We start from the raw sequence: 24,437 nt of genomic DNA, 5'->3' as shown, positions 1-24,437 counted from the left end.
GTCGTACCGGCGTGAGGACACAATGTTTGTTGTTTAAAAACGTCGCCACGATCGGCCATTGTCATCGCTACTTAGACACACAAAGAAATACGAACGATATCCAGTGTAGTACGTGAAATAAATAGTTCAGAGAAATCTCGACGTACAATATTAAAGAGTTGGTATTTTAAGAGTTGAACGCGTTGATTTCGGAAACTACTAGTTACCATAAATACATTTAATCCTCAAATTAAATAAACATTAATAAACACGGCGTATTACTGGATGAAAGATTTACATGTACCTAAAACACATACATTTATGTATTTGTATATAGTTGGCTGCGTATTTCACTGGAATAGTTTCTTGCCGGTTCCCCTCGACGGAATCTACATTCCAAAGCGTTGGTTCTTAACCCGTTAAATATAATCATGAAACATGAAGATTAATGTTGTTTCACGATGCAAAATTTCTAGTAATAGATTATTTAAATAAAGCATAGTTTAATCTTGATTATGGCGCTAGATAGCTCGTTAAATAAGGTTAAAAGCATTACTTCAAGCCTACGGAACAAAGCTGTATCAATCAATTTCAACCTACCAGTAAAAAATCGCACATTGAATGTTTTCTGAGGGATATATTGCCAAAGTCGTCGTGTTCGTATAACATATATCACAAAATATTCTTATTAAAGTAGGCTCATAAAAGCACTTTTGAGTCGTCATGTCAGTGTTGAATTAAATGTAAATCTACTTATTATTACGTATTGTTGTAATACACTGAACAACCTCGTACCTGAAACTGGTATAGATTACGCAAATCCGAATTTAACGCGAATGATATTAATACAACGAATACCACACGAACGGTTACGACGGATTTAAACCTTTAAAATAACCCTTAATTTATAGAACTACAGGAATGTACGCAGACGAATATATACTCCATTTGAATTGCAAAGGTTTATATAAATACAAGAACAGATCTAAAATACGTCGGAAAACATGTTTAAGCGATAAATTTGATACTATATATGTTTTCAAAAGCACGTGTCATAGTAAAATATTGTATTGCTACAATTATCATGACATTAGATATTAAAATACTTCAAAATTTAATTCTTAATATGACATGAACTTCAGTTCGAAAAATTAAATTCCAATATAATCAAATATTTATGAATAAATCAAAATTATTCCATCCTAAACCTATTTAATATGAAATCCTCATTCATCTTACCTTAACAAACCAAAAAAAAAATCTAATAAAATAAAATCAATTTAAAAATGTCGCCAAATGTAAACACGCGTATAATATGAAAAAGATATTAAAAATCACAATGACACTAAAATCTTGTTAATCACAAAAGAAGAACTCTTAATAAATAGAATTTTTACACGAATGTCCACTTCGTGCCGTATCGCGTCTGAAACTGAAAATCAAACCTTTCAGGACGACGCACGACTACTTATCCTGAACCCTCGAATACGTATAACGTGAAAAAAATAAGAGATCAGCATAAACCGGTCGTTACAAGACCTCACAACGACCGTCCCAGTGATGATACAAAGGCTCAAATTATAATGGTTGGAAATACAAAAAGAAAAAATAAATCTATAGTTTGATAGAAGTATTTAATTTAAGCGATTTAAATTTACCCCTCACTCGGCATATATTTATGTTAAAACGAAGGGTCTTCGTAAATTGGTCATTAAATAAGTCAATATAACACTCGGGAATGCAATTAGTTCTTTATATAAATGTCATTGAAATTAGACTTTAAATCGCTACACATAAGGTTTAAATTTAAATGTTTTCATCCGAAGTTGGTTCAATATAATGATATATTTTTTTTTATAAAAGTACAATATAAATTAATTAAGTTTTAAAATAGATAAACTATTGTACCATACTGATATGCGATTATATCACGTATTCTGTTCGAAGTAAAGCTTTAAATTGCCGTCTTTAGTTTTACTTACGTCGTTTTTATGTCTAGGCAAATCTGAATTAGTTTTGGTCTTACTAAAAATAAGAGAAATAATCTTCAATCTGAACATAATGCATCTATTCCTAGACAAAGAATTCAAAGAATGTCTTATATACTTTTTTTGTAAATAAATACAATAATTGTGGAAGATTTAAAAAAAAAATTTAGATGGACATTAAAGAATATTGATAGAGAAGACTTACATAACATGATTTTAGTTGCCATATAAAAACTAAACAAAGAATTCGAACTTGTTAACTTATATATAATATACTAAAATTGGTGGGTTACAAATTACAAATTTCCACATGATTCATTTAAATTTATAAAACACGATTCATGTAATTTTGCAAAATATATATTTTAAAACTACATGAAAATTTCATTACAAATGTAAATAACAAAAATTTGTCACTAAAGATACGCATACATATTTCGGTAACAGGAAATAATAACATGAATAATAAATTGATTTATTTTTCATAAAGTAACGGTCAGACCGTTGAAAATTATGAGAAGGTGGAAGTCGAAACTAAATCAAGTTATTTTAATAAGAGAATTCTCTAAGATTTTAATTTTTTATAACTCCGACGACACACGACATTAAATAACATTCGAAGAAGTTCTTGGAAATATTACGAATTATTTTCACGTCGAACTGATATTAAAAAACGGAATCATTTAGCTGTCGATAAAAACGTTTCCTTGCTAAAAAAAAAGTCGCGAAATTTGAGTGATATAAATATTGTGTCGATCAAAATCTATGTATACTCTATTCCAACCATGAGAGGAAAACAGGCAAATAAGCAACTTTTGACTGCAAATTAACGCGATGTCATTGGCCGAGAGCTTGATAAATTTATATTTACGTCAACGAAGCTGTTATCGGAATTTTGGAAGTAAAATTAAAGTGGAAATAAGTAGTTAAATGTAATACTGTTGTGTTATAAATAAATATATATTAATCATAAATTCTTAGTAGTGCACAGTATAGCGGAGTTATTAGCAGATCGCTTGGAATACGCAAATCTAAGGTTTGTGTATCTTTATTCCTACTTCGATTGGAATACGCTATACATCACTGAATTTGCTAAATAAAGAACAGTCCCCTAAAATATTGTCATCGTATCTATTTATAGAACAACCTAAACATACAAGAGACATGTCGCGGAACCGTTGGAACAGATTGCTTTCGATCTATGTTATGTATTAACTAACAAACAGCATGAAATATATTAAAAACGTTCGAGATTAATTGAATGACAAGAAAAAAAAATGTTATTTAAAATCTCGTTTGAATAAATACGGAGTTTAAATAATATTATAATCAACCTTTAATAAAGTAATAGAGAGACAAAAGGAGGGAGACGTCGCCTTGAGAACGCTTTTTCATTACTGATGTTTTCTACCACCGGCTTACAGTAACGACCATGGTCACTACTGTAAGCCGCGTAAAAGAACTTCGTACCAACAGTAAGCAAACTTTATAGTTTCAAGGTAGACATTATTTTTAATTAATCACCTTACCGTAATTGTAGGAGTAATTAATCTCGTAAATATAGATGTACTCACTGGTTAGGATGAGCAGTGAGCCGGTTCGGATCGGACGCGTTGCGATGCTTGCCCCGTCTCGGAGCGTCGCGCTCGCGGCAGCTCTCCGCGCGGTTCACGCCGCGAGATGCATTCGCGCCTTTCCAACTACTGTAGAAGGAGTTTTATGTTCGTTTAGATCAAAATTATAATTAGCCGATTCCACAAATTTGTGAATTTTATATTAAATTCAATCAACTATTATTTTACATACATTCAAGTTAAATCTAAGTTCATATATTTAAATTCGTTTTCTTTAAGTTTGGACGTAATGTATATGATATCATATTTATGGTTCTAATTAAAAAAACTATTTTATAAGTATTTTTAGAGAATCCACCCAAACTGTCTCTGCCGACTGCCCGTTCAATGGAAATCAACCATCTAGTGCTTGAACTATCCACGCCACCCAGTGGCAAGAAGCCACACTTTTTCAATGAAACAAAAACATACCGAAACCAACGGTACTAGTATGTGTTAAAAATAAAAGCCATCTATGTTTATAGTTTTTAAGCTGTAAACGCCACCTAGCGCTCATTGTGCGCATTCGTAAGTTCACAAAGTTCATAAAGTTGACAGAGATGGCGCTAAAACAGAGATAGTACAGCTGCATCTAAAATTCAACGTGTCAATTAGTAATGATATTGATATTCAAGAAATCCCTTTTAAAAATCATTTTTTCGCAAAAGAGCCGAAATCACACACATTTACAAGTATGCATGTCCCGTTTCCCGTTTTATTTCATTTATCTGTTAATATACTGGCCTGTGCTCTTTCGTTTCGTTCTCCTTGGTGCTGGTGTCGTTGGTGTCGACGTCTAGTTCTGGCGCTGTGGGCTCGTCGGTCGATCCCTCTCGCCTCGATTCTCCTGTAAACAAATCAAAATGAAAGTTAGAAATGCCATCTATTTGTAAATACTGTTTAATTTTGTCTCAATATTACTACACGACTGAGGATCTCTAAAACATATTTAAAATTAAAAGAGCGGAGATGGACCAGTGAGTTAGTAAGTAGATGTCGCTAACGAATGAGAGTTCAAATCTGTATCCAACAACGCGTAACGGAATAGCGTGGTGGAGTAAGCTCTAATAATCGTCCTAAATAATTATAGACCGGCTTACCTCTTAGGTAAGGAGGTAAGGAGTCGATCACTGAACCAGAACGAGGAGACGTACCGAATAGTTTCCATTGAACAAACAATATTTGAAATTAAAAAAACTGCAATTTTAATGAAACTTAATTGCAATGAAACATATAATGGCGGCGACGAGTAATTAAAAACAATCGAATGTTACAAAAACGTCGGAAACTCGGCAGATGAATCATGCCGAGCGCTCAATCCCGTTACGAGACGAGCCACGATCGACGCGACATTATCCTGTGCGAGGACACAAGAATACTATACACGTACAATTAAATTGTAGCATAACCTTGTCCGTACACATATTAAATATGTCAAATTATGCTACGACTTCTTTTCTAATGACGAAAATGTCCTCCTGAACGAAATCGACATTCACACGAGAGACATGATATGGTTCGAAGCCAGCACTTCGAGACCCGCGGCCCTATAAGTGGCAACTAGACAGTAAGGCCAAGGAAGATGATCAAACAGACAAGATGACGGTAAGTATTCGCGAATGGACAGGCTTAGACTTAACAAAAATCAAACACATATAGCCTATTCCAGTCAAATAAGGAATTGCTGATAGCTCAGCTATGTTGTGCACTACTAACAGTTGCCGATTATGTCTTTATTTATGATAAAACACCATTCTACTGTCCCACGAGTGAGTTCCAAATCCAACCAATGATATCGCGTCAATTTGAACACTCGGTGTCAAAAGTAGTTTATTTGGCTTTTGTCCCCGTGAGGTTGGAATAGACTGTACATGTATATGTACATTTACGCTATATAAGTGGATAGCTTTGAATAAATATTCATTGGATTTAATGACGGTATGTTATTGCGGGTCAACATTTAGAAATATTGATATCAGCCAATGGAACAGAACGCTGTTGCAAACGCCATCCATAACGTGATATAATATTACAAATGTGAAAGTGATTTTTTTCGTTTGTCTGTTTGTTTGTTACGCTTTCACGTCTCAACTATTCATCCGATCATAAACTTTACATAAACAGATGTAAGTCAGAAGGTAGCTAACACCTCAACGATATCCATCCATATCTACAGAACGTTTAAAAAAATATGAATACTTGATACCATTTGTAATAAACCAACAAGAGGACAATACCGCCTCATAGTCAACGTTATAAAGGATGCGTGTACTTGTTTAGCGATGATCTCACTCCTGCGCAGCGTTTTAATCATTCTTAGCACAATCGCATTCATATTAAACGAGCGACACAATACTTTGAGTATAGAGATGAAATTATTTGAAATATATTATTGTAAATTTCACAAATGTTAACATATACTATTGATCTCATCAGCTGTTTTTGTTCTATTTGCATCGAGGCTCGGCTATTACTTGAATTAACATTTCGCTGCTTAAAATATATAATCTGTCTATCAGTGCATCACACTTGGATTAAAGGTTGTTTTAAATGTACGTTACTTTAATCAAATTAAGAAAACAATCCAATAAATAAGGTTGACATAACACCCAATTAGTTAAATGAATACATAACATTATAAAAAATTGTATCGACCAATGGTTATCATGTATTTATTTCATGTAGAAGGTTTCAATAGCATTCAATTTGATGTTACTCGCCGCTAGATGGCGCTCTAATACAACAAATTCTATAATGTTTCACCTTCGTGACAACTGGCATATATATCGTCTGCCGGGTTTAACTAGTGCTTTGCAATATGTAACTGAAGTTTGGATCCCTTGACCCTTGTACCATATACCTATTGAGGCTTTCCTTTTCACTAAGGAGTAGGCAACCTCATTTCCTAATTGTTACTTGTCATTGAAAACACATTGTATCAATAAATATGAATAGATACTCATTGCTCAAGTATTGTCTGAGCTATGAATTTATTATGAGTTCTTCGAACAGACGTGATCACATTATGTTAGTGGATACGAATCTTATACTATCTGGGTTAAGATTTGAGTAACTTTTAGAGAACGACTTTCAATACAAAGAAATATTTAATAGAAAAAAAAGCATCTTCTATAACTATTTGCACATTTCATTTCAAAGTTTTTTTTTGAAAGAGCCACCCGATGGCAAGTGGTCACCATCGCCCATAGACATGGACGCCTCCAACATTGGAAACCAAGATGTTATGTCCCCTGTACCCGTAGTTACACTGGCCAATGTATCGTTATTATCAATACCACCTATACCTTAAGGGCACAACATGCACGTGCCGAGGGCCCCATTTTCAAGGTAAATGCCCCCGTTTATGAGTTGGAATAAGTAAAAAAGGCGTCCACCATCTCCCCGCTTGGACTGAGTGACCCCGGATATTATCGCTATTTAATAACTTTTCCTATTAAATTATTTGTACCATATTTAATCTGTTGAAACTTATGTATATCTGGAAATGAATCCGTTTTGGCATAATACAATTTCCTTTGCATAATTAGTGCAAAAATTTAAATAGTGTACTGCAATGTAATGGTGTGCGTACGACCTAAATATTCCAGCAGTTAACATATGGTATGTTTACAATAGACTACGGTTAGCGTCAACAGACATGGAGTAGTACAAATTCGATAACAGTTACAACTTCGAGTAATTACCGTCTCTGTTTTCTTGCTTACTGCTTGCATTGCGTACGTACGTACGATATATCGTGAGATTATACACACATAAATAAATATCCATTAAAATTTAAACTAATAGGTATTTTAATAATATATTAAGTGGTCACTACCTCCCATAGACAATGGCGCTATAATTATAATTTCTTCCATCGCTTACGCACCAACCTTGGGAGCTAAGATGCTATATATCTTGCGTCTGTAATTACACTGGCTCACCCTTCAAACCGGAACATAACGAAACAGAAATTACAATTACTTGGATGTGCATCCTAATATAATATAACAAAAAAAAAAGTTCCGTAAAGTATTTTTCTAATGTTTATAATAATGAATTATGTATTTTATGATTTTATTCGCTGAAGTACAGTTTTAATCCAAGCTTTTTTCCAGTATTGGGAGAAAATATTTATTTATTATTTCAATTAAATTTATTTGTAATAAATACACGGAACGCAAAACTAGATCTCCGCTTAACTGGAGTTAACACTTGGAGAGAATAAGTTTACTTTTTTGAAATTGTAACTCTGGATGTCATTAATAGTTAACTCTCTAAAAATATAAAACACAAACTAGAATAAAATTTAAAACTAAATTTAAAAAAATGCTTATGTTAATAAGGTCGTAACAGCATAATTACCAGTAGATGTACAATAGTTAGAAAATGTGATCCGTGAATTAAAACCAGTTGAGTTTATGTACTGCAGACAGATGAGGATTAATACATTGAAATATAAAGGCCGGCTAAAAAAAATTAATAAATTAGAAAAATACTAACTTAACTTATTAATGTATCAATTTCTTCCTTCCATACAAAAGTACTTAGAGTGGAAACGACAATAACTCGATTGGTTAGGATCGAACCTGCGACTTTTACATCGCGAGACCGAATCAACTTGAATGTTGAAATGAAGTGAGAAAACCTGCCTCACGTTGATTTCTCTCGAGACATCCAAGAAACCGAGACGCGTCCATCATCACCTGCCTTACGAGTAAGCTCACAAAGAAAGTTATAAAACAAACATGTTCATCCATCGCTCCTTATATAACCTCATAAACATCACTGTCTTCAGCGTCCATCGGGTAGGGAAAAACCGAAATTTCGATCGGATCGGGGTTCAGTGACCGGTGATGACGTCACGATACTGAATCATCGCCTGGACCTCGGCTTTGAAAAAAAAAACTCGATACGAATCTGCAACTTCAATAACGTATATACGAAGTAACGTATAATACAGAAAGTATATATTTCAACTTTTCAATACGGACTACCCCTCAAGCCTAGTAGCACGTTTATTAATAATATTTAACATTGAGGGTACGTAACGTGCGCGTCAGTGGCGCCTCCTTGAGCAACTTGGTTCGTCCGTTGGGCACCATTAAGATATATTCAAACTCAAAAATATATTTAATACTAAAATACAATGCAAATCCTCTTTACATCACAGATATATAGAATAAAGATGACAAAGAAGACACTTTTGTGTTCTTAAAGCTATCTGAGTAGGTACCACCCACTCGTCAGATATTCGACCGCCAAACCATAATACTTTGTGTTCCAGTTTGAAGGGCGAGTGAGTCTTTTTAACTACAGGCACAAGGGACTTAACATCTCCCGTTCACAAGATGAATGGTGAATAGTTAAGATTTCTTACGGCGACAATGTCTATGAGCCGTGGTGACAACTTAGCATCAGGTGGCCAGTCCACCTATATATGGAAGAAAAAACAAAATACTAACGATCTCAAACATACAAACAATTCAAAATTTAAAACAAGACTTAGTATGTATGTATGTTTTCCTATTTGTAACCAATCGTAGAGATTAAAATACAAACCGACACAATTCCAAAGTCACTTTCGACAAAACACCGTTTAATAAATTAAGCGGCCGTTACAGAGAAACGGGACAATGTTTTTGTTTTAAATCGTCGATTTATTGCTAACATACATACATAATATTTATGATACGGGGTCAAAGAACTTGCATTACAGAGATAACTCCGAAAGAGCATTCTCAATGTAATCGGTGATAATCTGAGTTTCTGAGGAATGTTTTTAGGGTTCCGTAGCTAAGAAACCTGTCTAAAAAAAGTCATAATAATTAAATTAATTAAATGGAAAACTACACAAGAAGAACTTGTATAAATATGTATATAAAACATAATAAAATCTCCATGTGTAAAGTAAAAAATTAAAAATATTTATTTATATCGAAAAATATAAAAATATGAGAAAAAGATGGGCTCGTTTGTCCACGGTTGGGCGGTTGATTGCAAGTGATAATCGACGCTTACAGACATCTGCAAACAAAAGCTGCGTTGCAGGTCTCGCAGGAACCTGAACTCTTGACGTTTATAAGCACTCAAACAAACCCAGGACAAAAGTTATCTTGTGGAATTATGTTCTCTCATTGGAAACTTTTTATCGGCAAAGATATTCGAACATTGTTCACTTTTTAAGAATCGAATGTTTTTTAATAAACCATACATTACAATAAATTTTCCTTCTGAGAGAACAAAAATATCTCTAGAAAACTGTGAAAAAATACTTTTTGAAGGAATTACGGCTCTTACAAAGAACATAATTTATGTAATCATAAAATCTTATTACACACCCAAATTTTAAACAATTACAAAGTCTACAAAATACCATTCGAAATAAATTAGTCACAATCCCAAATTAGCCGCAACGGGAATCGAACTGGGAACAATGTCTCCGCTGAGTCAACCCACACAAGGATACGCTATTAATACGCGCTTCCCGTCGAGGTGCGCACGCGCATATCAATGTACTGGTGAAATCAACGCTTCCGGTATTTTTTTGTGATTTAACGGACTTAAGGTTAGCTTAAACTTAGGTGGACGTATTACGTGAAAAATAATTGGACGTCTGCTTATGATAAAAGTGCGTCTAATTGATATGATTTTATTCGCTATTACTATACTTAGTAGGGGGCAAACGAGCAGGAGGCTCATCTGAGGGAAGTGACTACCATCGCCCGTGGACATCTGCAACACCGGGGGACTTGCAGGTACATTAATGAATACATTCGCAATACGCAAAATGAGATAAAAAATTACGATTTTTTATTGTTAAAATTAAAACGCTGCCTCAAAAAACAGTAGACATAGTAGTCCTACACTTGAGCACCGGCCTCCTATGCTCTCAAGGAGAAGGTTTGGAGCCGACCCCCTTTAAAAAAAAAGTTAACGGAGAGGGATACACTTGTTCAATATTACACATATTATAATATATAACACATAGATGATTAATAAATGATATAATCGCGTCACAAGGCCGGGGGTGTCGTCCTGATAATGGACTGGCGAGTGACCCGCTATCACTGACATAAATGCACCGATAACAGTAATATCTACATAACAAGAGCCTATTATGACTATGAAATGATATTTACTCTTAATAGTTTTATATATTTATTAGGGCTATTAATTAAACTTAAAAACTATATTTTTTTTAATCTGAATGGCTAATTAACCTAATGGCCGCCCTTTGAACTGCACATTAATTAAATCTTCTAGGAATAAAATCTAAATTAAAAAAAAATTGTTTATAGTAAAACAGTACTATGTCTGTCAAATACATATCAACTCATTTACCAAACCAAACCTTTTAATTGTTATTAACTCAAACTACCCTTTCAAATGGGGGATACCACTGGCTCAGCTACTTGCAGCGTCCTCCTTAAACAACTGTAAACTCGCTCGACGCACGCTATACACAAACAGAGACCCCCCGGCCCATTGACCGCTTGCGGAATGCCCAGACGACTCGTTTCAATATCACACAATTTTATATATAAATAAACGATCACAATATATGACAATTAAAAAATATTGAAAAACAACCCTATCACTGCAGAAATAAAGTTCAATATCACAGAACTGTGCCACGAATTTAGATAACTTGCCTGAACAATCCTTATTGTGCAAGAATTAAAGTTGACAATAGAATTTACAACATCAAACGTACTGGCAGAGTCAGTAATCCTTATATAGATTCTATTTTCAAAAGCATAGGGATCAGAACAGCCTGTCAGGATTGAGCATGTTTTGGTATGCGCCGGCACGGGTCATGGACAGAATAGCTATGAATGGAGAAACTGTTGCATCAATGAATACTTAATTAATTATGGGAGTAGTTGAAATTATTTGCGATTCAGACCTCCCCGATAACGTCATCTACTTGACATCTAAAATTGTAATGAGATGTCGAGATCTTGTCATCTATAAACTATGCATTCCTAAATCATTGATCGATTTGTTATGAAAATTTGCGAGTTGTTCTGTTGTTCGAGTGCGAGTATTTTGTATTTACCTTTGTTCTACCAGAGAAGAAGCTAACATGATATAAATTGCCTCATTGCAACGACAAAAAATTAAAATTAATTTCTAAATGACCAATACTTAATAAAAATAGCAACGAACCAAGTAACAGAAATGAAATGGAACAAAACAATACCAGTAAAACAACCCAATAAAATTATTTCACTTATTAAATTATTGATTGATGTGATTTATCTCAAGATAGAGAATACTAGCTTACTGGTCGATTTTTAAGTAAATTCTACATTCAGAAACGATGGCAGCATTTAGTTATTGAACTATTTATTATTGTAAAATGTCCAAAAGTGCTAATAAAATCCACATAGAATAAAGTATATTTGATACAAAAATTGAAAAAGTGAATATATACTTGACCGAAAATCAAACAACATTCAGATGAAATTGGAACGAGCATTCGCAATATCGTTACAAGCGATAAATAATTTTCTCACGACGAGTCTAAAGGTTTATGGCTCGTACGTCGATTTTATAGATTCTAACCAGACGGATTTATTTATTTTCCGTTGCCCATATGTATGATTTCACGGTCAAAGAATTCAGATGTTTAATTGTTGAAACCGTTTTAATATCGCTTCGACATGTTACGGTCGTGTTACGAATTTGCGTTACCGTTTTGCATACTAGGGTTGCCATTGATGGACATTATAGATTTGAATTCCGATAATCTAAGAAACAAATCTTAACCAGATACTTCGTCACATGTTTAGCTCTTGCAATGTACAAGGCTCACATAATGAATAGATGAGCTACAGGACGAAAACACACATGCGAAATGCATCGATCTCAAGATTCCATCAAGACTTTATGCTATAATTTTGATAAAACTAGTACACGTGAATGACATGTTAGTACTACATGTTAGTATGTATAATCTAGCACATATATCCAAATGTTTCTCTCCGAATAATTAAGAGATAAAACCATTGGACCTGATGAAGTCGAGTTTGAAAGCATTAAAATCAACGACGTGATCAAAGTATTCATTAAAATTCGATATACAATACAAATAAAGCAACTATGATTGATAGAGGATGTTGTACGGATAACGCGGACTGATAAACCAGCGAAGCATCGGACGACGCATTATCAAGTCAAGTAGAACGATCAGCAAAAAAACTGAACACCGTAACACCGTTACATGTCAAAACCGAACCAGTAGTTGAATCCATTTAAATATCACGATCACCATCGAGTATGGAAATGTTTAACGAATTAGATCACATGTACGTATTGTGAAGCAATTGCACGGCCGCGTGTTAATGCCGCCGGAGATATTGTGTCAAATATAATTAGGAATTTAGGTGAAGTTACTTTGAAGTAAGACGATACTTCACTTTCTCAACATGTATCTAGTTTGATTCTTGCAAGTAGGTCTTGCTTTGTGCTTATATTGCAAAATAATATTAAATAAAAATATCTGCCATAATTAACTAATCGCTAGATATTATGTCTTACAAATGCCATTTATGTAAGTGGTTGAGAATTCAGATATTATTTGCGACATATTTCTGTGTATACATATAACAGCGGGTTAGGGTTGCTATTTCAATTGCAGTGAACATTTCTTGGTATACAAATGTGCAGTACTTGAGTAAAATTGACTTCAAGGTATATTTTTTGCATGACACGGATAATAAAAGTAACGCTCATTATTGTGAATTAAAAGATTAATTAGTTTTCAGATTTCAATAGCCTTGATTTAAGTTTTTCTATTTCATCATAATTCTAGACACAGAGTCATATTTAATTAACTTTTGCGTTAATACGTATCTGACCAATACTTAAAAAACATCTAAAATCACCGTTAAGGTTTCACTTATAAGGAAAAATTGAAAGGGCTTAATAATAAAAGCAACTTCCGATCATACAACATCCAAATAATAGCCTAAGTCCGGCTTTGACCCGGCAACCCTGAGATGCAAGGCGAGCGGGCCCGACCGATCTGAGGTCAGCGTTTGATAAATACGACGCCGTGACGGTTTGATGCGGAATCGAGATCTCGTAAGCGGAACAACGATTAATTCGTTTGAAGTTACTTTTGTGCTACATATAAGTGCAATTATTGAATTGAAATAAGTCAGGTTTATTTTTTAAAGACCGAATCACGAAAATCATCGCAATAAAAGTAATCGGTCTATTAAGTTGCTATAAAAACGATCAATCGCTTTAAGCTATTAAAAATATATGACGAAAAAGTAATATAATAATATTATTACTCACCTCTGGAGCCACTGAACAGCCACGAATTCTGTTTAAAAGCGTCAGAATTCTTCTTTTTTGAAATCGGACTAGGTTCCACGATACTAGCTTGACGACTTCTACCTGCTAACGGTGTCTTGATACTCTTCTTTTTGCCCTTCTTTAGCGTCCCGCTGTGGGATTTCCTCAGTGTATTCACTTTGACAGTCTGGCTTTTTCCTCTTACTTTGCTCTTACTTCTAGAAGTCTGTCTACTTAATCTTCTTCTATGCTCACCAATAACCTTGGGAGCTGGCATATCTTCATCTGAATCAGTGTCTGCGGGTGGCTTACTCTGGCAGATCGATGCATGCCTCTTTTCTTCTTCTAAGAAAAACTTTGTATGATTTAAAATTTCACTCGTATTGACAATACCGTCGACAACTTCGACTACTGCTTCGACTGTTTTCATAGATGTTGGAGTTTTTTTTCTCCTGAGGAAGTTTAACGCGCTAACTGAAGAGCCTTTACTACTTTTACGTTTTGGGACTTCTGTCGTACTAGTTTTTCGACTTTCACTCCCTTTCTCATCTTTCTTACTATTTTTCCTTAACTGATCTAATTTCATAGTAGAACCATGAATTGAATCTCTGTCCTCCTCACTCCAAAGACTCTCCCTCGACTTCTTCTTGTCTGAATTTTTCTCAGATTCCTTTTTTGTGTGGTCGAACCACTCATCGCCAAGACTTTTGACGATTTCGATTGGATTTGATAGGGACATGGTTTTTCTGTGCCCCTTTTTAGTTCTTGCATGCTCGCCCTCCTCGTCTGTTACCGCTAGTTTAAGAGATTCTTTGCTCATGGTGGGTGTCTTACTCAGGCGAGGTAATGCGTCATCGCTAGCAGAAATAGCATCGCTGTGGCAGTCAGCTGACTCGTAGAGAGATTCGTCGCTTTCATCACGTCGCTCTACGGATTAATTTACATGATGTAACAATGTATCGAATACAGTGTTTAGATATCCGAGCCATGGTTATATTTTTCTTACAATGTATATTTATTAAATTCAATCGCGTATATAAAGTAAATAAAGTTATAATCAGAGTATAATTACGTATAATAAGTTTAAGAATCGCAATAATTATCTATAATAACACTGGGAACTTAATTATAAGAATATCACTGTGTAGGCATTTACCAACAAAGTCTATAAGAAATACAACAATATGGAAAAAAATACAGAAATAATGTGTCCACAATGAGAGATGAATAATAGGACGTAATCGCGGAGGTGACGTCGCTGGTAATAATAATGATGATGAAGTTACGATATACTGCGAATGTCTTACTTTAAAGAAATACTAAGGGCACTTCGATTAGATCTATACCTAAGTACTTTGCCTTAATAACAATGCAACCAAGAAAAGTAATACATTTTATTATGTTCATACGATAATATATTACACCACAGATATCACACAGCCAGTGACGTTATTATAAAACCTGTTGTTATATTTGTAATAGTTTCGTTTCAGGTTTGTTTTTAATAAATACAGATTATTTCTTTCTGCGAAAGCTAAACTATCTTATCTACAACACGCGTGGAGTTTTCTTTCTTATTTCCACACAATAACAGTTAACGTGTCGCTTCGAAATACGCTTTCTATACAAACAAAAGAACTTATTACAAGCGAGAGAGTAAAAATTACGTAAATTGATTGTATTAACGGTGGCAGCATAACGGTCAACCCGGCCAGTTAAGTTAGTCGCGGATACGATTCCCTTTTATCAAATACATAATTCGAGAAGCTATAAAAGCTATACAACCTGTTTCATTTGTTTATTTTTTCATTATATAATTGTATAATACCCGCTAACGTCATTAAATCCATAATAAATTTATTCCTTAAGCACGTGTCACACGTGTCAAGGTATATAACCAAATCAAATAGTGTCAACACTAATTAACATGAATATCATTAATCTTCATGTCGGTCTTATTAATTGATGATTAATATATATTTCGCGCATTCAATGAAAGGAATTTGTTGTCACTTTTTATAACATACCTATTGATTTTTTTATATAATTGGTGGAAAAGCTTAACTACTCGGTATCTTGCCGGTTTTTTCGACAATCTCACGATTCAAGAATGCTTGAAGAGCCTGCTTGTATACATTTTATTTTGATTTTTTTACATACTATATTTTAATATAAATTCGTTTAATTAATTAAGTATATTTAAATATTTTAACTTAACATATTTAAATAAAGAAGAATTTAGTTTTAACAAATTGAAATTTGATTTATTAGAATTACGAGCCTGTACAAATAAAACTTGAGAAATAAGATACTATTACTATTATAAAATATATTTGTATTCAAATAATGAAAAACTAAATACAATTAAAATTTCAAAATTAAAACGATATAATATTAAGAAATTAAAAATTAAACGGGAATCTATTAGACCCTCCAGAAGCAGGAGGGCTGAAAGGGCATTAACCGTAGGGCTGAGCCCTGAGGGATCGTCGGCGAATCAGGTTAATGCCTTTGATATACATCGCAATATCACGCAATATAATATAGTTTAAGGTAACAGGCAATTTGTATCAAATTCGACCACCACGATAAAAAATATATTGGTCGAAATTAAATCCATGGATCTCCATCATCCAATTAATTATTACTATTTAGTATGCCTTACCTTTTTCTTGTGTAAAATACTAACTGCATATTATTTGAAAAGTGTCAATAAAAATATATAACTTTTCACATCAATAATTGTATTTTCTTTAATTAGTAAGTAAATATCAGTTTTGAGGTAACTACAAACCCAATAATTATAACAATATTTCTTCATCAACTATAGTCAAGCTTACATAAATAAGCTTTAAGGACGAACTAAGTTATCACATTAATAACATCCATATAACTTTAATATAAACAAAATAGATAAGGCGACGTCTACACCGTTGCACATGCTGGTTAAGGATTATCTGCCTTATCTCCTAAGCTCGGGTTACACTATTGTAAACATTTGATAGCGGAACTATTACTGAACGTGAGCATACATTACGAAATGCATTCACTTTGAAAAGATTTTGGCCGTTTACGCCCGGTGTATCATTAACAAAACGATTCGTTTTTGTGTACTTACTTTGTTATTCAGAGGCTGTACCAATAACAGATAGGCGGATTGGTGAACATTGCAGATACTAGTGTAAATATACAAAATATGTATTGTATTAAAAAAATCTACTCTAAGTAATTGTTTTTTTTTTTAAATACTAACTAGACTATAACAGCAAGGCCGCGATGGCTCAATGTGTACAAAAACAGTTTATACTACAAGTTACTGTGTGTTCTGGTCTTATCATCTGTTATTTTAGCTTTTGCGAGTAACGTTTGTAATACCGTCTTGTTCAGGATAACTATAATCCTTATGTAAGTACGTAAGATCGGATTAGGCAGACAATACCTGCTATTCGAGACAAACAAAAAAAAAAACTAAAAGAGATGTATCCAAAAAGTAACCCACCCATAAGATATACATAAAATATTGTTATGGAATTTTATTGGGCAAAACTGCCGTCTTAAATATTCTGCCTCTAAATATTCAAAACAATCTTACGCGAATAATTATTTCGGACATTTCCAACATATCTTTAGAATATCGGCAACAAGTAACGACTGACCGGCATTGATTGAACACATACCCGACTAAACACATTGAACTGGGAAAACATTTACAAATGATATTAAGACTTAGTTTTTGCCTTACATCTTAACTTTACACAATAACACGACTTTCTTTAATTTAAATATATTTAAAAAAATATAAAAACGCCGTTACCGAATACAAGGAAAAAAACTTTAGTAAAGGAAAATAATATCACGAATCTGAGGCCGCATTCCTAAATATAGAACTTATCACATCAGATGGGCCGACCTCGACCGTACTGACCTCATGACATTCGCAGTTGGTTGTTTCAAACTATTTATGCAAATAAAAACTTATTTAAATGAGGATAACATAAATTAAACTACACATCTTTAACAAATAAAATCGATGTTTGATTAATAACATTACATTAAAGAGTAACAGAATAACGATTCGGCATATTTCGTAGACATATTTACAGCTGACACCAGCCTTAGCCCACGTCACAAAAAGATTGCTCTGTAGTCGGAAATCGACAGCTTAAAAGAACCGTTACAGGAAATTTATGATACTTACATACTATTTGCACACTTTAAATACATATTTTTTACTTGATATCTATTTCTACTAAAAAAGGCCAACGAACCGGCTGCCAACAGCTCAAACATTCTATTACAAATAGTTGTATTTCTTGGACTTTGTTTAATTTATATCCTTCAAATATAAGCGAAGTGATTATTACTAAATATTACCATGGCTGGGAAATCCTTAACACGAATAAAGTCAATAATTCCATATTTTTATAGCCCGTACGTAACAGACGGCTCGTAAACCTCATACGTACCGAGCGATACTTTCATATCGAGAATATCGGAGTATCTTCGTCTATCCTTATCGCTGTCCGCCGACGTTTCTCTCTCGCTCGACTCTCGGGTCGGCTTCAGAAGCACCGGTTTTTTTCTTCTCAATTTATTGACAACTCCATTGTCAACCTTATCGACTTTCTCTGGGACCTTTGGGTCCCGCTTGAACCACATCATGCCGACCATAAGTACAATTGTTCTTTGGATGTTAACGTCAACGGTGAAACCGTCGCCTTCACTGATGTTTAATGAGCATATCAACACTGATCACCTAAAACTGATTATCTATTAACAACTCACTGGTTTGTATCATTGTTATTAGACTTATGCACTATATTAGTAAGTTATTCCATCCAATTGTTTTCTCATTGGTCATTTCTGTTAAAGCACCGACAACATCACTCGTAAGAATTTTGGCAGTCACAACACTTTTGTTTATTTATCTGAAAATTTGATTTTTCAGTATAATACTCTTGGCAGTTTCGTTTAATGTTTCGTAATAGAAATTTAGTAAATTTGTTAACTGAATTCAATTTAAATAAGAGTCATAATTGCTTGAACATATTTATTATTTGGATAGTTATTCTGTATGTAACGTCCGAGACGTGCACAAGTGCATAAAGATAATGGGGCTATTTTAAAACTCGCGTTGTCGCCCTGTGAGTACTCGATCTAAATATAATTTATTTAATTATACAGATATTTATCTTTAGAAATTAAACTCCCTAGCCAATGATGTACGTTTAACACGTACAATTATAAATACTTTAATATTAATTTTACGCGAAAATAAGAAAATTTATTTAGTGTATACATTTAGTAGCAAGCATCAAAGTAATCGCTATAAAAAACATAATTCAAAATGAATTAAGATTGTTTGTAACGATATATGACGGATCAAACGAGAGGACAATCGGTAGAATCTCATCAAGATCGGGACGTGCGCGGGCGCACGGAAGCTGTGCGAGGATGCGGCCTCCGCGCTTCCGTCAGTAATACAGGCACAGGACAAGTGTGGCAAGACTGGGTGACTTGAATATTTCGCAAGACATCTGATGACAAGGTATAAGTACTTGGCTTGCGTATTATAATAATATGAAGATTTATTTTTTTTGAAGATTGCGTATTATATAATAAATGTAAACCTTTCAAATAATAATGAAAAATATAGTTATGTCTTTACGTTATTGACTTGATCTGCCTCTTTGGTCAAACGTTTAGATATACGGCCGTAGATCTCGAGGTTTTGGGCTCAATTCCCAGGTGCGGATGATAAGTTATTGAGTTTTTCAGTCGGATAATTCTCAGTTCTAGCCCGGAGTCTGGAAGTGTTTAGACTGTAAGGCGCTACGCCTGAACTCTTGCTTTTGCTCTTGCTTTTCAAGGATTATAAAAGGGAAAGGTCGAGAGTGCACTGTGTAGTTGGCTGGTCTCCCTGGAGTTTGGCCGCAGTGGCCTAAATCGGTCAGGACTCAGGACGACATTATTATTATTCATTATGTTAATGAAACAAAAAAGGTTAAAAGTCTTAATTAAAAGGTTCTCTACAAGACTTAAATGCGTTAGGAAAGAACTAATAATAGTAATAGAAAATTTATTAGAAACACCAATCTTACCTCACAGGAGCTAAATTTATAAAGAGTTCATACCCGACGAGAACCAAAAGTAAACAGCGGATATAAAAACTGATTATAATAAGGAAAACATTTTGCAGCCTTAAATGCAGGAGGAAAGTTATATTTACGACACTCAACCTCGTCAAAGCCACTCGACCGGGCAGACTTTATAAAAACGGAAAAAAAACACAAACTGCATTTGAGAGGGTGGAGGGTGAGTCGTGGAGTTACGAAAGAATTATGAGGGTTGGTAAACGAACAAAATTTTACTATCAAAAATATATGATTTATGGCAATGATAGCGCAACTTTGACTTTTTTAAAACAAATAAAGTATTTGCCTTATATTGCGACATTTCGGCAAGTTACTGACTCGTCAAATTCTTCAAAAACAAACCTTTCAGAACGTTTAGAGTTAAATTCAAAGATATTTCGAAATTTCCACACAACGTTAATGATGATAAAAATGAGTATGAACACATTATTGTACGAGATAAAACTATTGCAATATCGCCCTAACGTTTCCTGATGTCGGTCGCGCGGATGCGCTTCCGTCCTACATGGAATAGAGCAGGGCTTAAATAACTTATGTAATACGAAACCTCACTGGCTTTTATCGATTCCGTCCGTGTGAATTTACAAACGGTAGCTTCATTATTCCCTTCCCTTTCTTTTCCTACTATTAAAACTTATTCCACATCTCACCGTCGATAGAAGAAAACACACGCAGTACAATTGGTTACCATAATCCTCGTTTACGCAAATTCAATAGCTCATAATAGATCAAGATGAAACGTAAAATAAAGTATCCAGTTAGTGTAAAAGAAGTTTGTGAGACAGTCGCGCTCAAGCAAATCGTTTAAACACTGATGAATTGCTTCATAAATCATAATCCATTGATTCGTTTGAGTTTTGTTCGTATTTATTATAATTTCTAAGTATTACTGCCATAAACACACACATACACAGATTGTCGTATTTTTGTAAACATGGTACAAGAACAGGATGATGTCATGGCTTGACTTTGAAGCAATGATTTCACTGCTCATACGCAGGTAAGGTGTTTATTCATTTGTGGCAAGTAGCGTTTTGGACAAATTCTTATAAAATTTATATTTCTGATCATGAATTGAATCTCTATTTCCTGATTACTTTTGGAATTTGCATTTTTATAAATAAAGGTTAAAGAACTGCTAGAGGACGAAGTAAAGTGTGATACATTTACATTACATTTATATTAGCAGCCTGTAAATTTCCCACTGCTGGGCTAAAACCTCCTCTCCCTTTGAGGAGAAGGTTTGGAGCATATTCCCCCACGCTGCTCCAATGCGGGTTGGTGGAATACACATTTGGCAGAATTTCGTTGAAATTAGACACATGTAGGTTTCCTCACGATGTCTTCCTTCCCGCCGAGCACGAGATGAATTATAAACACAAATTAAGCACATGAAAATTCAGTAGTGCTGCCTGGGTGTGAACCCGAAATCATCGGTTAAGATGCACGCGTTCTAACCGCTAGGCCATCTCGGCTCTTTAAGTGGGATAATATGCTGCTAAATGCGATATACCACTCTATATTAATAAAACTAAGCAAAATCATATTTTGGTTCGCGGGAATCGAGAACATGAAAAGTCATGTTCATGACTTCATGTTCTCGGTTCCCGTATGTACCCGTATGTAAAGAGGGGTCAAGTGCTAGGGCAGCCTAGCAGTACATATGTAAGTAAGGTTATAAGCTGTCTATTACAAATTACACCAATATCCTTCGATCTTTATTGGCGTTGCGATAAGCCATAAAATCGTAACACATAATTCCTTAGACATCCTTAAACGCAATTACATCCAGAGACAGATATTTAAAATAACATTTGTAAAACATTCTTCGTCGCCGTCAGTTGGTATTTTTGTTAAATTTCGTCAAAATTTAACTAATTAGCGCCTCCTAAAAAGGTGTAGAGTTGTGACACCGTTCACAAGTAAAATATAATTATATATGATTTGCTAGCGTTTAACAGCCCGTAAGGCCTTGTCGAGAATTAAACATGTTTACATAATGTTCAATCATACATTATATTTTAACGTGTGCTTACAGATAACCTTCCTCTAAAATGTCATCGTTACTAAAGCAAGATGAGTGTTTAACAGATGTTTTATCGCTTTGTACAATTTAATTACATGTTTTACTTACTCGTATGTATATATTAATACCGTTTATATATTCCATAATAAATTTATTAAAAACATGGAATTTATTCGCTTCAAAGTTACGAGTACGCTAATTTTGATCGTATTTGAGGAAGAAGTACATCAGCCCTGAGAATAATAGTACAATAATGTCTTAAATTTAAACATAAATGTATTTCAACAATAACTATAATTACTTATTTTTCGAAACGGCCTACTTTTTTATTGGGATCCGTTCATCTCATTTCTAAGTGTTCATCGTCTATAAATCTTGTACACACAAGTGTACACTATGGACAACAATTGAAAGCCATCAAATCTACTAATCGTTAACAATAATAGGTTGTCCTAAAATACCGCGTAACACCCGATCCATGCTCGATACAAATCGAGCTACGGAAACACATCCTGTCCCTGAAACACCCCATACGGGAAACCGGGATGATGACGTTTTAATTGAACCGAAACACATACAGAAATAGTCGGGCGTATCCCGAAGCTGAGATTCTCAATGATATTATTATAGGCGTTGATATTTCAGTTTCTTTGAACAGCTTGAGGCAACAATTTAGGAAGTTTGTTTTTTTTTTTTAAATGAAGAGTAATAGAAAATACGCGCGCTATGTCCGGTTGTATTGAATCGGAAACCAACAGTTCATGATAATATTTTACTTATTTATATATACTTATAATAATTTCGTAGAAATTACATTACTCAGTAGTAATCCTTTGTGCAGTTTTAGCGTAAGTAAAGCAAATATTCGACAAACAAAAACGATATTTAATAAAATAATATTCTGATCCTCTAAAACTTTACAAGGCTGTAAAGCAACATTTACCGAGTCGCCGAACATACACGGGGCCTTACTTTACCAGAATTATTAGGATTTAATCGTTAATTTGAAATTCCACGCGAAAATAGCAGACCAAATAGTAAACCAATTTACCAAGTAAGTTACCTCTCAACACACCAAGTACCGATCGCAGGTGAGCCTGGCTTCTTTCCAGATCTAATGAAACCGTCTTATATATTTATTTAGTTTAGGTAATTTCAGAGGTAAGTTAAAATCTATTGTTTAATTATTTATCTGTTGAAATTAATATGATCATGAACATGTTTCCCTGAGTTATTACAATAATTATTACGTTGGACAGAATTGATTCATTGAAAAAATCCAATCAAAATTAATTAATCTATTAAGTATAAATAATACATATTCATAAAGAATGATAGGAAATTTAAATAACGTAATTCAAACCAGAATAATAGCATGTGATATATTTGTCAGAATGTAATAAGTCTCCAATCGCCTCACGACCGTCGATCACTAACATCGATATCCCAGACGGAACGTGACAATATGCAGATTCGGAGGCTATTTCTGTGAATTCACTGGAGGGTACAGATCTATACCCCTACTTGGAACTACGTACCTATTTAATCGTAACAACATTCTACAGGAGGGAGTATGAGTAGGATATGATATATTATAAATTTTGTTATGATAAAATTCAATAGAGCCGAGATGGCCCAGTGGTTAGAACGCGTGCATCTTAACCGATGATTTCGGGTTCAAACCCAGGCAAGCACCACTGAATTTTCATGTGTTTAATTTTGTGTTTATAATTCATCTCGTGCTCGGCGGTGAAACAAACATCGTGAGGAAACCTGCATGTGTCTAATTTCCACGAAATTCTGCCACATGTGTAATCCACCAACCCGCATTGGAGCAGCGTGTTGGAATATGCTCCAAACCTTCTCCTCAAAGGGAGAGAAGGCCTTAGCCATGCAGTGAGAAATTTACAGGCTGTTAATGTAATAAAAAAATTCAATAGCAACATATTTGATCGTATGATAAACAAATTACAATGAACAGCTCCCAAATATACCACATAATACATAAGTGGTTCAGGTACGGCTTCCAGCATGCCACTCCAGTCGAAGTTCCATCATTTACTGTGTTATATCTCAGCTCGGAGAGATTGTACCAATAATAATATAACTAATTCGTTATCGGAACGATAGTTGAAAAACTGTATTTAATGAACTATTAATGTGTGATTATCTCCTTATTATTCGTTCATTAACCGACATTTGATATTATATAATATATTCGATTCGATTCGATAATCTTCGGTATCGTTGTGACATAGTAGGATATGAAACCACATACGCATCGGTCGTTCATTTAAAGTATTACAAGATCTTAAATTTGGTCACAGCGGGTATTTGGACATACATAATATGATTATTTGGTACA

The 24,437-nt window shown here is 34.2% G+C and overlaps 1 protein-coding gene across 1 annotated transcript in view; it reads right to left on the bottom strand.

Moving 5' to 3' along the window:
• Positions 1 to 24,437, bottom strand: part of LOC113392114 (rho guanine nucleotide exchange factor 11) — a 175,124-nt gene that overhangs the window by 26,024 nt on the left and 124,663 nt on the right. The window contains exons 19-20 of the mRNA XM_064219348.1: positions 4,325 to 4,427; positions 3,542 to 3,670 (exon numbers count right to left, since the gene is read on the bottom strand). Coding sequence (XP_064075418.1) covers positions 3,542 to 3,670; positions 4,325 to 4,427 — 232 coding nt within the window. The remainder of the gene's footprint in view (positions 1 to 3,541; positions 3,671 to 4,324; positions 4,428 to 24,437) is intronic.

Source organism: Vanessa tameamea, chromosome 27 (assembly GCF_037043105.1).
Source record: "Vanessa tameamea isolate UH-Manoa-2023 chromosome 27, ilVanTame1 primary haplotype, whole genome shotgun sequence".
In the NCBI taxonomy this organism is placed as follows: Eukaryota; Metazoa; Arthropoda; class Insecta; order Lepidoptera; family Nymphalidae; genus Vanessa; species Vanessa tameamea.
The sequence above is the reverse complement of the archived record's forward strand: the minus strand, read 5'-3'. Positions and strand labels throughout refer to the sequence as shown.